This window comes from Phoenix dactylifera, chromosome 10 (genome assembly GCF_009389715.1).
Source record: "Phoenix dactylifera cultivar Barhee BC4 chromosome 10, palm_55x_up_171113_PBpolish2nd_filt_p, whole genome shotgun sequence".
Classification (NCBI taxonomy): domain Eukaryota; kingdom Viridiplantae; phylum Streptophyta; class Magnoliopsida; order Arecales; family Arecaceae; genus Phoenix; species Phoenix dactylifera.
Window position 1 is genome coordinate 2654628 of NC_052401.1, and position 18170 is coordinate 2672797.

General features: G+C 39.7%; 3 protein-coding genes across 4 annotated transcripts; all 3 read left to right on the forward strand.

The window, feature by feature from the left end:
* Positions 1–1056: 1056 nt before the first annotated feature.
* Positions 1057–2824, forward strand: LOC103719958. The gene is given in 4 exon segments (XM_039131081.1): positions 1057–1268; positions 1270–1462; positions 1498–2087; positions 2181–2824. Coding segments are annotated over 4 exon segments (1410 nt in total). The 5' UTR covers positions 1057–1097; the 3' UTR covers positions 2637–2824.
* An 896-nt stretch (positions 2825–3720) lies between these two features.
* LOC103719957 (nifU-like protein 2, chloroplastic) lies at positions 3721–10195 on the forward strand. Its single transcript, XM_008809445.3, has 4 exons — positions 3721–4008; positions 4120–4210; positions 7916–8226; positions 9735–10195. Exons 1-4 carry the CDS (start codon positions 3880–3882, stop codon positions 9921–9923), a joined length of 720 nt encoding a protein of 239 aa, XP_008807667.2. The 5' UTR covers positions 3721–3879; the 3' UTR covers positions 9924–10195.
* A 909-nt stretch (positions 10196–11104) lies between these two features.
* Positions 11105–16512, forward strand: LOC103719955 (protein FAM32A-like). 2 transcript variants are annotated; one of them, XM_008809443.4, is made up of 3 exons: positions 11105–11259; positions 15656–15810; positions 16035–16512. In XM_008809443.4, exons 2-3 carry the CDS (start codon positions 15663–15665, stop codon positions 16289–16291), a joined length of 405 nt encoding a protein of 134 aa, XP_008807665.1. In that variant the 5' UTR covers positions 11105–11259; positions 15656–15662; the 3' UTR covers positions 16292–16512. The 2 variants fall into 2 exon arrangements, with proteins under 2 accessions (XP_008807665.1, XP_008807666.1); XM_008809444.3 differs by having other exon boundaries at positions 11112–11259; positions 15659–15810.
* The last annotated feature ends 1658 nt before the right edge of the window (positions 16513–18170 follow it).

Here is an 18170-nt window from a genome sequence, read left to right on the forward strand (position 1 = left end):
GGAGATTTTCTAGTCCTAGACAATATTTTATTCAACTGAAGAACTGTTAATGATTTATGAAATAAGGAGATTCTTTACCGTCAGATTGGAATTTATGTTGTAATGAGAGGGTGGCTGCTCCATTGCTTACGAAGACGAACAAAAAGACTTTCAATAGAAGTACAAAGGTTTCAATGAACTGCCTGGTGGGTGGTGGCTGCAGGGATGTGCATATGAAGAAGACTATTAAACAGAAGTGCTTTTACGTAGGCTCATGTTTCTACACGTACTACATTCACGGTGGGTGGGTGGGTGGGTGAGAGAGAGAGAGAGATAGAGAGAGAGAGAGAGAGAGAGAGAAATTAAAAAAAAAATTTAGCTTTTAGGAAGACATAACAATCTTCATCGCCCATAATAAATTTCTTTATTAGCGTTATCAATCTATATCATTTTTTCTTTTTTAGGTACAACTATATTATTTTTTATTATTAGTGTGATCCTTTATCAGCCTATATTATTTTTCTTGTATGAAGTATGTACACAAGTATATGTAGCCCCGAGATATACTGAATATTATGCAACAGAGAAATAAAATCACTATTTTCTCTTTTTTTTCTTTTGTATTTCTCTTCTTCTGTAAATATTTTAACAATTATTAATACTAATTGTGGGATGCGTGTCAAAATGAAGCTGTATGTAGGGTATATTTTAGCTTGTGCATAATAATTTCCTTTCGCAATTACTTCCTGGGCCCTGTTTTAAATTGTGACGACCTGCATAGAGATTAGAGCCCATTATATTTCCTTGCCTAAGACTAGCCCGGCCATGATGAAGCCCAATAGATTTGTTGATTAGGCCTACGTGGGCCATCCGCACTCTTGTTCCAATCTTTTCGTCCCACCGCTCGCCGAGAGCCGCTTCCAGGTTCGACAGTCCGATGTCGGACACGTCCAAACGATACGTGTCTGTCTCTGGACACGTGCAAGCACCTCCATTTAGCTAACTAGCTACGTGGGTGCATAGCTCTATCGGAGCCAGGCCAAAAACTGAAACCGAAACGGACGTGCTAGCTTCCACTTTGTTCGTTGTTGTTTCTTGACCCAATTCTAGACGCAGAGATGATGAACCTCCTGGCGTTGGGCCTCCTCATCTCCTCCCTCGCCGCCGCCGGCGTATGGTCGCCCCCGCCGGAGCCACCCAAGCCCCGTCACCCGACACTCTCGTCCGAGAAGGCCACCGCCTCATCGTCGTCGAGTACGAACGCCATGTCCCCTCTGACCACTCCCGCCTTCCGAAACCGCCCATCACCTCATTGAAAAAGCGAAGGAAAAGTTCCAAGAGGCTTCCTCCCATCTCCCAACGTTGGCCAGGGCCTCCACTCCCACCACCCAATCCCATTCCACTAAGGATAAGATATGCGATGCCTATGGCACCTGCAAGGATAAGCTATCCAACCTGGTTGGCAGGAGCAAGGATAAGGTCGCCGAAAAAGCTTCCAAGCTTGAGGAGACTGCAAAGGACACCAAAATGTCATGGACAGGAGCAGGGACATCGCCGGGGCCAAGGCCTCGGAACTCAAGGATACCGCGAAGGACACCGTCAAGAAAACAGTGGACTCATGCAAGGAAGCTGGGCAGGACATGGTTGGAAATATATCAAGCATTTCCGAGAAGGTGGTGAACGAGACCGAGGCAGCGGCGGCGGCAGCTAGCGAGCTGCGGCGGAACCTGACCGATATAATTCAGCGAGCTCGGGATGTGGCCTATGATGCGATTGTGTACGTCGGGGCGCCGGAGACGGCGAGCACGCGGCGGCGGCGGGCGCAGCTGCTTGGGTTTGCTACTGCGTACGGGACGTGTGTGGGGACCTTCGTGTCGAGCCATGTGCTCGCCGCGGCGCTGCCGAGGCAGCAGTTTGGGCTGATGCAGAGCAAGTTGTATCCGGTGTACTTCCGCGTGGTGGCTTACGGCGTCGGAGTTGCATGGCTTGCACACTTCTTTGGGCAGGGCCGGGGGGCGGTGGCAGAGCGGTTGCAGGGCTACAATTTGCTAGGATCCTTTGTGCTGGTCTTGGCGAACATGCTCTTCCTGGAGCCTAAGGCCACGAAGGTTGGCTATCATATAGTACTAGAGGATTCTTTCTCTTTTTTGTCCAGATTGTTATAGTTTCTAATTATTTAGTTGGTTCAAATTACTTCGTAGGCTATGTTCGAAAGGATGAAGGTGATGAAGGAAGAAGGAAGGGGAAGGGACATGGCGGACGTGCTCGTTGAGCCGGCGTCGGCGACGGCTACCACGACTACTGCTGCCGCCACGCCGACGAGCACGGCGTTTGGGGTGGCGAGGACTACGGTGACGGTGGACCAGGAGGTGGTGAAGAGTAGAATGGTGAAGCTGAATAAGAGACTGAAGATGCTCAACAACTACTCATCCTTCCTCAATGTTTTGACTCTCATGGGTCTCACCTGGCACCTGGTGCACCTGCCCATCGGGTGCAAACTAGTTGTTAAAGGCAGGACATGCTTAAGTTGTGTGGTTTGCTTTGTGATGGTGGGCTGTTTCTCCCTGGCGAAATTTAATACTGGCTTTGTTATACGTTGCAATTTGACATGTTACCGGCTTTGTGTTGTTGTGTGGTCCGTTCCATCCCTTCTCTAACTAAAATATTAGTTTTACGATGGGTAAATTAATTATCGACTTACGTAAACTGTAAGCATTGCATCGAGGTACCGAGATATTCCCTTAATTTGGGTTTCATGGCCACAACGGTCAACAGGGAGCTTTATGAAAATATAATGATAAGTTTTGGTATGTTGGCCAAATCAGTACATTCATTATAAGCAAAATATGCAGATAAAATTTTGATACGTGCCACGATACAAGAGGAAGAAAAGAATAAAATGTCAACAGTGGGAGGAGATAGTAGAATGGCAATGGATATATAGAGAGAGAAGAGCCATCTTTCGAGATCGAAGTCTCATTTGGCAGAGTTATTTTAATTTGTCAAAAAGTTAAAAATATTTACTTGAGAGAAGCTCCAAATGTAACTTCTTTGGATAAGTACTTTTAACATGCATTTTAGATTTATAATTTTTTTAAGACCAAAATATCTATGACAAAATCATATAATTGCAGAAAATATCCCTTCATATCATAATGCATGAAGAAAAAAAAAAAACCGGCTTTGCTTTCTTCCTTGCCACATTATCAAAGTATTTTTTCTTTTTTCATTTATTTATCCATCATTCTAAACAAAAACATTAGAAAAAAAATCATAAAATCTTACTTTTGCAAGTATGATTGTGTGCCCTATATTTCTTCCAAAAATTAGTTTCTAAAAATTATATCAATAAAAAATAATATATAATAAATATTATCAAAATTATTAACTATATATTATTAAATAATATATAATAGTTATAATATATAATATTGTTATTATTATATATATTTTTTATGTATTTTAAATATCTTTTTCTTATAGTTATTTTGTTATTCTAAAAGTATTTTTTTAATTATTTATCAAATACATATTAAAATTTAGAGTGCTTTAAAAAATATATTAAAATAATAAATATTTTTTTATAAACTTCTGCTCCACAAAAAAAAAATGATCTATGAAAGTTCTAGTGCGAACGGCTCCGCCAAAGTGGGCTGAGCGTTCCAACCAGCCGGGCCGCTGACAATTAGAAAAAGGAACCGCCTAGAAGATGGGATGGTGGCCGTAACCATATATTGCCGCTTGAATTGAGAGGGCGATTTCCAGTCCCCCCCACTCGTTTGACGCCGCCCTCGTCACCTGCGTATCGTCGTTGTAGCGTGCTGAGTAGCTCGTCAGCCCTGCCGTCCTTTCCTTGAGAGAAGCCTCACGCAAGGAAGATCGAGAAATCGAGAGCTTTTAATGATGCAATCCGTGGTGTTAAATCCTTCTCCTTTTCTGCCGATCTCAGCAGCCCCGGAACCTCCTCCCTCCTTCTATCCCTCTTCTCTTCCCTCCGCCTTCTTTCCGCTCCGACCTGTCTCCTCCAAGGTCTCTCTCTCGCCCCTCCCTCCTCACCCCTGATTCCAAGGAGAAATTTCTAGTAATCTCTTTAATCTGATTTTATTTCGTGTATTGTTGTAATTGTTCTGTGAATCGCAGGATTCGGGCTTCAGGGGAAGGAGGAGTAGGGTCGGGACTTCTTCACGTTCCGCTCTTCGGAGGGTTCCCAGATCCCGAACGCGGTGGCACGGGAGCCTCTCACTTCAATTCATGTCTTGTCTTTAGATTATTGGACTTTATTCGTTTCGTAAAGTAGGGTTTTGGGGGGTTCCTTCTCTGTTTCTAATCTTACAAAACACCGGAGTTCTCTATCAGGATTCATTATTTGCAAGATAGCTTAGTCTATGGATAATTTTGATTTGGATTTATTTCCTTTTATTGCATCGTAAACGTACTGTTTGTCGGGAGATGTGGAAGGGAGGATCTCGTATTCTCTCAGTTGGGTGGCTGTTGATTTGACTAGTTCCATAAATCTTGTCTCTGTGCTTGTCTTTCATAACTGGTTAGTAGCTGCTAATATATACATGTGATCAGAGAATGGATTTAAAGTTGAAGTTACCGATGAATTGCTTCTAAGTAGACGGGTCTTAGAGGTTAATTATATAAATAAACCATATCACGTCGAACAGAAACAATGGATTATATAAACCAATAGTTTATGAGTATGGTATTCTGTTTTGTAATATCCATTTGAGTCAGACAGAAAGATGTGGCTAATACGAAGAAGTAGGGATAATAGATGAGAATCTACTCAACTGATGGTCTTGATTACAGGAAGGATGGCGCATGTCCGTAGTGTCCCATTATTGCATGCCTATAAAACCTAATTGCAACTCTCCATCTCTTCAAATGGTGATAGTTTTGGTTTTACTATTTGGATTGGCATGGTGGACAAAGCAAAAGATGGATGCACCAAAAGATGAGCATAGAAGGTGTTGTGGTGGATAATTGTAAGTACAAAAACATGGAGTTGGAATTAATTCAGTAAAGAAGACTTACAAGCTGTGTCATCACATTTTTAAGTGATGAAGGGTCCTATGAACTGGTACCTTCACTTCATATCCATTTTGTTCTTGAGAAATTTTCAGAGAAGATATTTGATTTGTTTTATTTGATTCATTCCCTTTGTTAAGATAAAACTCTAACCTAACCGGCGAGGGCAAGGAGTGTGAATTCTCTATGCCTGCTTTCCTGTTACATTCTATGTTTCGCGGCTCTCATTGGTCCATGTCGAAGCCGCGTTTCTTTGTTAGGCCCCACCAGCCTCCGGTCTAATGCTTGCAAACATCATCCTTTCTCCCATCAAAAAAATTGAAAAAGAAAATAAAAGAGAAACAAAGAGACAAGAAGGGTAAGAGCATGACACTGATTTGAGGGGGGCTTCTCCGCACAGCCGTCTCTCCGATTGCCGATCATCCTCCTTTGCCACTATTCAACTATCGGCAATGCAGTAGTCAGAAATGTGGAGCTTTTGTGGTGGTGAGGTAGGCCTCGGCATGGTTGAGGTGGCCCTGGCAGCAAAAGGTCTTCATTGATGCATGTAGTGATGTGGTTGACGAGGCTGTGGGTGGCGACATGGATGAAGATGGAGTTAGTGAAGTCAAAGCTGGAGGCCTCAATGAGGGAGTTGGGGAGGGTATGATTGGAGAAGGCATTGAGGTAGAGGTTATGGAAGCACATGTGGTCGAAAAGCTAGAGGGCGAGCTTGGGTTTGCCAGCGATGTCATAGCTGGTGATGTGGGACTCATAGAGGTGGAAGATGGAAGACAACGAGGCATTGTAGGTAGTGCAAGGGTGGCATTGGTAGGGTTGGTGGCCAAACTAGTCAAAGAAGCAGAGGCAAAGGTAGAGGAGTGGGGCAAAGGGCCTGATAATGGTTAGTTGGGGGCAGTGGCGGAGTGTATGGAGAATGAATGACTTGGGGAGAGGAGGCGGAGGCAGGAGAGGGTGGCATTGAGGGAGGGATTGTTAGGGGCGCCGAGGTAGAATTGATCCCTCACAACAGGTGAAGATCTAGGAGGGATTGAAGCTAGGCTTGGGGTTAGGGTTCAAGTCGAGCAAGGGGGCAAAGGGAAGAGGGGTGGCTGACGTGAAGGGGAGGAGAGGGAGAGATCTGAATCTAAATCTAAATCTTCTAAAAAGGAGACTTGAGGAGGGGAGCAGGCAGAGTTGCTAGTGGCCTATGTCTCCTTGTCGGAGAGAGACACCACTAACCATCCTCACTGGAGACCCCACCAAGCTCCCATAGCCTCCATGATCTTGGGTAACTTGGGACTTTGATAGAGTTCGAGAGGGCGGCCGAGGAGGATGATCGTTGATTGAGAGATAGCCGTTGCCTTGCCTCATTCTTTTTTATTCAATTTTTTTTCTCTGTTTTAACAGGAGAAAGACCCCATTTGCAAGCATTAGATGGGAGGCTGGTGGGACCAACAAAGATATATGGCTTTGATGTGGACCAATGGGAGTCATATAAAGCAGAAAGTAAAGAGAAATGGACACAAAGAATCCAAGCTCAAGGGCAAGTATCCTTTTTGAAGATCCTCTAGATATAGGACTAAATGACAAGCTAGGGTATATAATAATTGGACAAAGAAATGCTGCTTATAGCTATGGTTAAGAAAGAACCAAGATCTCTTGGTGTTATGAGCAGTGGTTGGACAATGCTACTAGCTTAAGGCTTCTGAAGTAGTTACTTGTCTTAAGCACCCAAAAATAATTATTGTTCCACTCCTTTGAGATGCAGTAATGATTCATTGAAACCCAAGTGAGAAAAGAGGGGAAGAAAGTATTGTTTTAAGGAGCAGGCACTTGAACTGCCTGGCTGGTAGTCCTTCGACCACCCTACTTAGGGCCCAACTATGTATGGTCCGATGGTCTGGCGGGTATCTAAGCAGCCCATTTAGGTCTGAGTAGTGTAGAAGGGTCTTGGATGGTATATTTTGGCTAGATTTTGGCTTTGGGTGTGTTGGCCAAACAAATTATAACCCCATTTCTTTCTCATAGGTGTTCAAACATCTTAGCTATAGACTATAAATTTGATTGATTTCTTCTTACTATTTTGTTTTAAATATTATGTGTCATTTGGTAGATTTGCTTGTTGCAGTAACTTAAGTTATGGACTATTTTTATTAATTAATATTATTGGATAATATTATTGATTTTTTAATGTAACGAGTTAACATGTCCATGTTACACTTACCTATGTTTTTTTTTCTTTAACTCCTTTAATTTATTTTGATATTCTATTTATTTTTCTATGTATCTGTCTTTTGCTAAGCAATATGCAGTCCCATGACTGCAAACATCGTGCAACCACCTTTAAAATACTGTAAGAAAGTTTTGCCCACCCCATCAAGGGCATGAAAAAAGGTGTGTTCTCGAGAGAAAGAAAAATAAGTGAATTTATACTATGATAAATAAGAATTCAAGTCATCTACTCCCGAAGGACACTTCTATAGTTCTATTCAACATATAAGAGCTGATCCCTCGTCCTGTGTATGTCAAGAAAAGAGAGACTGGAGAGTTGGGACCATGGTTCTTTTGGTTCAAGTGGATATTGTATTTGGATTCCTAGGAATTCACAAAAACGAACCTGACATGTTTGATTTTCTGGCAACATCCAATTTCCCTATCTTTAATGAGGTATGCTAAGAAGCATGCTTTGAAGGGACTTGAAACCCGTAAAACTGTAATTGATATGGAACTGAAACTGAACCCAACTTTTCAAGCAAGCATCTTCCAATTAGCCAATTAGCAAATGTCTTAAGTTTCAGCATGGGCTACAAAGTATGTTTCTGGCAATTTTTTCGCAAGGCTGTTATAATATATACTGGTTTTTTATTTTGTTTTCCCTGAATAAATTTGTGATGTCATTCTTCTTTGTTCCTTGCTGCAGTGGTCAAAGCTATCGCTACTCCTAATCCAGTAGTGGAATTGCCACTAACTGCAGAAAATGTCGAATCAATTTTAGATGAAGTGCGACCATATCTTATTGCAGATGGAGGAAATGTCGCACTACATGAGATTGATGGAAATGTTGTAAGATTGAAATTACAAGGAGCATGTGGATCATGTCCAAGTTCTGTTATGACAATGAAGATGGGCATTGAGCGCCGCTTGATGGAGAAAATTCCAGAAATAGTTGCAGTTGAATCCATTAATGATGAGGAAGCAGGGCTTGAGCTGAATGCCGAAAACATCGAGAAGGTAACATTTACATGGTAGCAGTTCTTTCCTTACAATTATTTTTCTTTGAAAATTTACTGCCTTCCATAATTTGCTTTTCATTTTCTTCCAATTATACTTGTGGTGTGGTCAGAGTCTCTTTTTTGCTGGCTGACGTGGGTGGGGGATTGTTGTACTTTTGTTTTTTAGTTCTATCCCCTCTTTGGCTCATGGTGGGGCCCACCATTTATGTTATCATTTGCTGAGGGGACTGGCAAGTGCTTTCACTGATTTCCAGTATCTTTTTTTGTTTCTTGTAGATTCAATATTAAGAGATGGGTCAGGTATAACTCACTGGGTATGGATACAGTCTAGATATGCGATACCAATTCTATGAGGTTGCCTTGATTTAGATTGCCATCCAATTTCCATTATTTGCAGTACCTACTTCTTAAATAGGGTCAACTGTAACATGGTGCAGATATTGAAGTAGCATCTATTTTCGAAGCGTCAATAATACTAATCCTGACATAAAATGCCTTAAAAAAGTTGAAAAATTCTGAATGAGTCACTTGTTAACAAGTAATAATTCCCATTCAAATTTTTTCAGCCGCTTTTTGACTGCACTAAGCTGGCATGGTCGTACACTCATGTTGATTCATGGCCACCACCCCATATGAGTCCTAAATGTTAGGGAGATGGTGTGGGTCTGGCTTTTGTCATAAGTGGTTGAATCAAGCATTGCCTCAATTTCCATGACCAGCCATGTCAATATATAAGATTCAAGTTTTACATTATAAATCAAACCTAACAAAAGAGAAATGTTTTAGGAATTATAATCAGCACAAGGTCTTCAGACATACAGTGTCCTATTAATGAACCAAAATTATCCAATAAAGTTCATAAAAAAAAAAGTGTCCAGCAAAAATTTATAACAAAAGCATCTCATGCACCAGTAGTCTTGTCATACTAAAACTCCAGTGAAGTACTTTGGTGACAAAAATATTTGAGCCTTCACCCTTGGGAAAGAATTTAAAAAAAGGGGCTGAATGTCAAAATGTGTTCGCTTACATCCCTAATATATTCACATCACATTAATAAGTTTTGATTACAAGCCTCTTGTTAGACCTAGATAATCACTCTATTCCTGGGCATGGCAGGACACTTATATTCAACTTCTTACACAGCATAGATTCTCATACCATATCAATTTGATTTTGACCTAATTTTATGATGGTTTCATAAAAAGGCATCTTTCCTGATAGTCTTGCACATGCATTTACTTTCCATTTTTTTCCTATCCTCTTTCTAATAAATGTAATTATCATCTATATCATTAATTATATTTAATGACGACAAAAAGGTAAATAATCTTCATCTGCATCAAAATCCCTAAGCCCATTTCTGTACTTCATCTGTACAATTTTGCATTTGGCCACCTTAAGTCCCAGGAGCCTACATGATGTAGGCACATTGCTCCTTTATTATTTGCTAACCAATTAATGATGTGGAAGCTAAAACTTTGATGCTCATCTTTTGCCCCATATCAGGTACTTGATGAGATCCGGCCATACCTCAGTGGAACTGGTGGTGGTGAACTTGAGCTTGTCAGCATTGAAGAGCCAATTGTGAAAATTCGACTTTCGGGCCCAGCTGCTGGGGTTATGACTGTTCGAGTGGCACTAACACAGAAGCTTCGAGAAAAGATTCCTGCCATAGCAGCAGTTCAACTGCTGTGATGCCATAGAAAGGATCCCTGCAAATGCATCAGTTTCAGCTCTTATAATACCCAAGAAAAGATCCTTGTTGTTGCAGCAGACAGCTCTTAAAATACCTGGCGGCAAAGAACACTTTGTTATGCCTTTTCTCATAGCCTCGTGTTAAACTTTTGTACAGACAATAATTCTGCCAAATGCAAAAATTTTATAGTAGTTTACTATTTCAAATGCTTAGTGGAAGGCATGTATTATCTGCAATTCATTTGGAAATAAAATGGTACCATTTTTAAATATGAGTTGCTGCATTCCATTCTCCAAGTGAGCATGCCAATGAAAAGAACAAACATGGACTGTGGCAGACAAATGCAGTGATATAAATGCCAAGTGGCTATGAATAATCTCAGGAATCAACCTATTGTTTTGCAGGATTGGTAACTGAGAACAGTTATGCAATAAATTTTTTAGATATCTACCCATCTTATCTTCTCTTGGCATATTTTTTTTATCTATGAAGCTTTTTTTGTCAACTAGTTTTTGTAAATTGCTGAGCAAAATGATCAGTGGATGACTAAGCTTCTGCAAGTTGGAAAAAATAAAGTTCAGCCTATTTGGATAAAGATATTATTTTTATTAATGAGTGAAGCCACTTGATGAAGTCATTCACAGAGTGGAATGAAACCATTCCAGCCCAAGCTGGATTACTTGTTGAAAATTCAAACCCTCCTCTGAATGGCTCATTACTAATAGATAGAAGTTCTTAAAAAGAGAAGTAAAAGAGAGAAGAAAAATTCATGGCTCGGATGCCATTCTTTTGCTTCCCTGCTATTTTTCCTACTTGCTTTTGGTTGATGAGCTTTACTCCATGCCAAAAAAACATGGCATAACAAAGGAGCAAGCTCATCAGAGATGGCAAAAAATTTTCTAGAGAAGCAACATTAGCCCTTGCACCACAGCCTCATCACCTGTTGCCCAACTACCATCCCTTCTTTTGCTTTACAAAGTGGCTCTCAATTCTCATCAGCCATAACCATCCTCTTAATAACCCAACCAAAATCATGCTATTTTTTTGCTAATTTATTTGACTCTTTCTAAGCTATAGGCCACCGTGGTTTTGAAAACGGGTTCGAACTGGCCGGTTTGACAGAACCCGCAAAGCCTTCCCGGTTCGCACGAACCGGACGGTTTAGGTTGTGTTAAAATACCCACCAAATTCGGGGGGCTAAGAATTGGGGCTTTCTTTCGATCTCTCCACTCCACGATTCCACGCTCTGGGGCCCAGGAGCCAAGTCTCTTCCTCGACGCTCCACCGTCCGCTGCACCTCCATCTCCGGTGGCGCCTGCCGGCCACCGAAACCCGGTACGGTTCTTTCTTTCTCTACATCCGTCTCTCACCCTGAGAAATTGATGATAAGAAGTTCGCAAGAAACTAATCGATTAAAAATTTAACTGGATTTGTGCAATAATTTAAGACGTACGTTTCAATTTTTACATTTTACGCTCTATAGTCGGTTTATTTCTTGCTTCTTGCTCCTTTAGGGAAAGGGACTTCTCAAGAAAGATGAAGAACCCTGTAGTTTGATGTCGATTAGTACGGATTTCGAGCCCAATTAAGAACAAGGTATAAGAATAGTGACGAGCAAGTGATTATTTTAGAAAGGCGCCACTTTCCTGAGAGGCTTACTGGAGAGATATCTGATGGATGGAACAAGAAATAGTAATGAAAACGATCAAGATCTGAATTCTGTGTGCAAGTTTGGTCCAGGAATTTGGCTATGTTATTGGTGTGACATGGTGAATTCGGGGTCAATGAATGGAATGTTGATCAGTTGTACTGGCTGATATTTACATCATATCTTTTGTAGATAAATGGAATTGCTTAGTGGCTTCGGTAAGAGTATAGGAAAATAGGATTGGCATAGGAGATGATCAAGTTGTAGTAATATGATGGAGGGGCATGCATGTAATGGAAAGAGTTTCAAATGGAGCTTGTTTTGGGCATTAACGGTAAAAAAAATAATAATGAAAATACATGATTGATTGAGTTGATGATGTACTTTGATCATGCCCTAAGTTCTATTCACTGGAGAAGGCAACATCTAGATTGAAGAAATAGGAAAGGTTTAAAAACTTCCATTTTGAGTTGATGGTAGAAATAACATTACTTTATATATGTTTTAGTAAAAATTGAGATGCAATGTGCGCTCGGAAATTGGGATATGGAGGGGCTTACAAGACTATTATGTTGGTGTAATAGGATATGCTATAGATGGTGTGCATTGGAGAAGGTGATATTAGGCGAATCCTTGGTAGGTTACTGACCTTAAAAGACATAGTAACTCCATGGAACTCATGGTTGGAGGGATATTAGGTTGGACATAGAAAGAGTTCAATAGAGCCGGTTGGATATCAGAAGGGCTCAAGGATTCCATGATGTTGACGAGTATCAGTGATACTTGGTCACTTGAGAGTTAATGTCGGAGGAAGGGTCCTATTAAAGAAAGAGGCTCATAAAAATGTTGCATGAACAACTAAGGAAGTTGAGGATGGAAGGAAGAGGCATATGGGGTCCAATGTAGCTGGAGTAGAGAGGACTTAACAGTCTCAATTAACGACATCCATGTGTGATATGTCACATTCATATTAGTTGTCACTCTCAAAAAGAAGATGATGACATTGACATTCTTTTGAGTCATGAAGTCACCAAGTAGTGGGATGATGAAGCTGTAGCATGAGAGAACAAGTTTAGGAGTTAAAAATGGGGAAAATAGGCTTCCATCAAAAGCAAAAATAGTATTTCCATCCCAGTGAGAAGAAAGAAAACCCTCATGATCTGCACTAGAAAACTGTGGTTTAAACAAAGAATTCTTGTACACACTGAGTAGATTGTGATATTAGGGATGAGGAGCCTGTTTAGTGAGAGATGATGACTAACAATATGGGGAGATTAGGAGAGGATTTTCTAATGTAAAGGGTGGGGGCCTGAGAGTGTGATTACATAACAACTGTTTTGACAAGTGAAAATGCAAACACATGCTGGGGAAAGTAACGGTTTGTTTTTGGGATAAGTATGAATTGATATAGTGGCATTGGTATCCATGTGTCGCACATGCTGGTCACTTATCAATTGTTTGTTGTTTAGATATATTATTCTAGGTTGTATTGGGTAGAAATGAAAATAAGACCCTAGTCAAAATTGATTGTCCAGAGATACCATGGCAAACTTATGTTGTCAAACTAATAATCTACTGTATCTAATAATGGAAGATAGATGAAGAGATAGTTAGCTAAATTAGCATTGGGTACATGAATTAGAGAGGTGATCTTTGGGATGTTACATTACTGACGTATTCCTTATTAATTTTAGGAAAAGCATTATATAAAAGCTGCCAATAAGATTTGCATGGTTATACAGTTTGGGATCGTGGGAAATAAAGAAGGTCCGAGCAAACAAGATGAATGCGGTAGAATTGAGGATTTTGAGATCAATGTCTATTAAATCTAAGAAAGAGCAAGGAATGACTATATTAGATCACAAAGCTGAAAGTAGATAGATGGGACAAGAATTGATGATTATTGTTTATGTATGTTAGGCATGTTTACTTATAATTAAGAATGATCCTGTTCTTTAGTAGCACAAAACAACTACTTCTACCTTAGGTTGTTGCACATGCTTTGGAATTTATAGGAACCTGCTACCGTGCCAACTTCTTAAGAACTTGCTTATTAGAATTTCTTAGAGATTCATTTCCCCATTCCACAACTACACTCTTACTCTAGGAATTGAGTTTTCTTCTTTGCTTGATAGAGCTTTACTTCTTCTTAGCCATCAAGAATAATTATAAATGGTAGCTTCAATTCTTTATAATCATCTTAGAATGTTTGCTGGAAACCATCCCTCTCGAGGAACTTATGTTGATCAAATTATCAGTAGAGATTTGGAGACCACTTTAATATTATAAAATGTTGTCAAAGTGGTACTACTTAAGTGTCTGTCGCTTTCAAGGGTTCTAAACAGCTTAGCTGCTCGGACACTCAGGTTAGGACCTGGTCGCACAGTTGGTTGCTTAAGGGCCTCCTATTACTTAAAGCAACTTATTTGACTGTGCCTTGTTACCTATAAGTAGTCCTGCAATATTATATATGCCATGCAAAATAATGGTAGATTATCCCTCCTTTTGCCATGTTTTCACTTATAGCAATAGACCATACACAGAGAAATATAGAAGTGCAGAATTAGAAGTTGGGAGTTTGTACATAAAATTATTTGTAATAATTTGCTCATCTATAGTGAGTACACCCATTTTAATAATTTATGAATCTTTTAGATAGAGAGGGCAGGCATTGGCAATAGTTAGATTGCTCCATTGTGGCTTGGGTGTCATGAGTTAAAAACGAAACACAAAAATAGCCTCTTCATATGTGGGGTAAAGCTACGTATATCTAACCTCCCTAGACCTCGTGGTGGTGGGAGCCTCATGCACTCGGACACCTTTTTATGAATATTTTAGAGAGAAGCAAGAAAATTAAATAAAATTATGTGCTTGCTTGAACACTTAGGACCTGGTTGCACAGTTGGGTGGTTAAGGGCCTCTTGCCACTTGAGCAACTTTTATGACTGTGGCCTGTTAATGGTATCCTGCAATATTATATATGCCATACAAAATAATGATAGATTATCCCTCCTTTTGCCACATTTGCACGCATAGGAATAAACTATAAACAGAGAAACACAAGAGTGCAGAATTAGAAGTTGGGAGTCTATACATAAAATTATTTTTAAGAATTCGCTCTTCTTTAGTGAATACACCCATTTTAATAGTTTATGAATATTTTAGACAGAGAGAAAGAGGGCGGTGGGCCTTGGTGTAATGGTTAGATTGCTCCATCTTGACTTAGTTGTCATAGGTTCGAAACACAAATACAAGTTCTCAGCACATGGGGTAAGGTTGCGTACGTCTGACTCTTCCTAGACCTTGCAGCGGTGGGAGCATCATGATTTGGTACACATTTTAATGAACATTTTAGAGAGAGAATCAGGAAAATTAAATAAAAATAAATAAGCTAAGAAGTATGTCGACTCAAAAAAACACTTAAGCAGTTGATGAGATCTAACCTTCCATCACATACCCCTTCCGTATTGAATCCATCATGTGAAGCTGTGAACCTACCATTCATTAGATATTCTTTTCCGTATTTGAATATTTGATAGACTAATGGGATGCTTTTGTAAGAATTCACTTTTCTTGTGTTAATGCGTCCTTTTAATAATTTATGAATATTTTAAAGAGAGAAGCAGGAAAGTAAATACGCTAAGAAGTAAGAAGTATGTCTGTTCATCCAGACACTTAACCAGTTTATGAGAGCATAACCTTCCATCACATACTCCTTCCCTGTTAAATCCATCATGTGAACCTACCATTCATTAGATATTCTTTACCCTTCTCAAAGAACTGATGATATTCTTGTGCATGTGTTTTATGTTCTTGTAAACAAGTAATTGTTGGAGTTTCTAATTATGCTGTCTGGAAACTATGGAAGACCTTTTTGTTGGAAGTAAACGTGGAAGCTCAATAGGAGGTAGGTTAAATAAAGATAAATAAAAATAATAAGAATAGGAACCTTGTTGGTTGGAATCTATTTTTCGTTTTTCATGTCATTCCTATAGTTTTATTTGATATTATGTACTCTGCATTCTATCATATTTCAAAGCATAGTATCATTTATTAGATTGAATTCCTTGTTCTTCCTTTTAGTAGGAAAATGTCTGCATATGAGAATGTTGTCGGTGGGAAGCTTAAGCTGAAAGGAAAAGCATTAGATGTCAAGACAGGTGGGGTAAAGAAGAAAACGAAGCAGAAGCATCATTATAACCGCGAGTCACAAATTGAAACACATGAGCCTCCAGCAGGTTGGCTGTTACTATACTGTACATATTAGAATCTCTTTAAGGGAACTAATATGATATTATCTTTTTCTTCATAGTTTATCAAAGGCTTTTAAGGACACCAATGGATTTGCAAATCAAAATCAAATATGGATGGATTTCCACTGTTTTCTACACTCCATGAGGCCAATTGCTGCTGATATGTTGAATGACCTGGCAACATTTGCCCCATGTTTGTGACTTTTCAGGTGAAAGTGCAGGAGTATCAACTGATCCTACTGAAGAAAGCACTGAAGCTGACAAGCTCGGGGATGGACATACACCGGCTTGTGATGATCACCTTACACCAGCTGAGAGACGGTATGTGGAACAAAGGGAGAAAATCAACAGGCATAGGCTGGCAAAGACTGCAAACAAATCACATCGTGACCGGATTCAGGACTTCAATCAGTACCTGGCAAATCTTAGTGAGCATTATGACATTCCCAAAGTTGGTCCTGGTTAGCTTAATGACCCAATATTGAAAGCAAGCTGGTCCAACTTTAGAATTGTGGTGTGCATTGTGTGGTATTGTTTTGTTATGTTGAAACCTTTCAATAGTCCCCATTTATGTTGGGAACAGAGACAGCCAATCTGGGATGTCAGTTGTAGTGCTTGATGATCACTGCACATATTTTTAATGGCCTTTACTAGCTCTGATTGAGATGGATTTTCTTCTGCAAATCATTCTAGAATTTGTTTTCAAATTTTAGACTATGGTTCTTGATCATTTATCATTTGTTCATTATTACCTTCATTGAGGTCATCAGTAACAGGTTGAATTTCTGGTTGGAACTATGTAATGTCAGTGGTGTAAACTGCTAATTATTCGGCTATTGACACTTGCTATCGGTGCACCAGCATTTGTTTAGAAGTAATCAAGTGGAAATAAGTTTCAGATGCTGCTTAGGCTCAAAAAAAGGCGTGTATTGGACCTCTTGGGACTGCTTTTTAACTGCAAAATCAGTGCGTTCTACTGTATTTTGAAGTCTGTTTCTGTCCTAATCTTAAAGTGGAACGCTCAGGTGTTTTTGATAGGTAGCTCATACTTAAGGTTGTATGGAATATTTATCTGATAGTGGCATTTTTTTCATGGCACCCACACAAGCTGGAACTCTGATCGACACATTTGGAACAGCCTGAATTCTGGATTCTCATTATGATTGCCTTATATAAGGTGATGCAACAAGGATTTTGGTCGTAGCGGTAGAGCTTATCCTCTAAACGAGGATTTTGCTGGATTTCGAGCTCCAGCTACCTCTGAGAGAAAAAGAACTGTTCAGAGCCTGGTATTAGGTGCATAAAGGTTGCTCGTTCACAAAAATTGTGCAAGGGCGTTTTACGTCAACATTTTCAGCTGCCAGTGAGGCTTGAGAGTGAAGGAATACGCATAAAATTTAAAGTTGCACTTCAATCCTAGTGTTTTACATAATCTTCTCAAAATTATTGCAACTTTAAGCTACTTTAATCTTCTTGACCGTTGAGAAGGAAACAAATCCCTCATGCCACTTGCTAAACATCACCTTTATTCGTTCTTCTCCCTACATTAGAAGAAGGTTCCTGCATTTCCTTCTGTTACAAAATCAAATAGCATTCTGCTCTTAGCAATCCTCCCTCTTCCAGCTTAATCCTCTTGCACACACCTCCCCTTCTTTGTTCCACATCCTTAAACCAATCAACCGATGATGGACATCAAGTTCAGGATACACCTAGGAAAGAATAAACAAAAGTGCCTTGCTCTTTTAATTCCCACGACTGGGGTATTCCACCAAGAGCAGCTATGATGTTCCTGAGATATTAACGGGAATGCAGTGACACATGGTGAATGGCCACTACATCACAAAAGCTAATGAAATCTTTGCAGAAATGCAGTAAAGAATGTAATCTCACTGAAAAACGCAACTTTTACATCTCCCTTGTTCAAGTTGCATGTAACTGCCCCAAAATTAGCCGCAGAATGGATACTATGCATCAAGGTGCAATTAACCAAAAAAAAGAAAGAAAAATGGTGTTTCATTTGTTTTATCAGAAGTTATTCGAATTTCAGTGGTGTCTGGATCATCAGGAAGTAAGTATCTTCTAATATTTACCAGGATGTCTTAAAGTCAATCATCATTCTACAATGCCCACTGTAGTTTATTTTTCATCCATCATTTTAACAAAATAATATTCAAACCTTCAACTACAGAATATATGAAGCAATCATGTCAAATGTCAATGTTTTATGAATTGCTTAATTCTAAAAACACAGAATATATTGTTTGTGCCTGATGGCGGTTGTCAAAATCTTTCAATGATATTGTTCAAATTTGCCACGATGATCGCTGCAAAAGTTAACATCTACA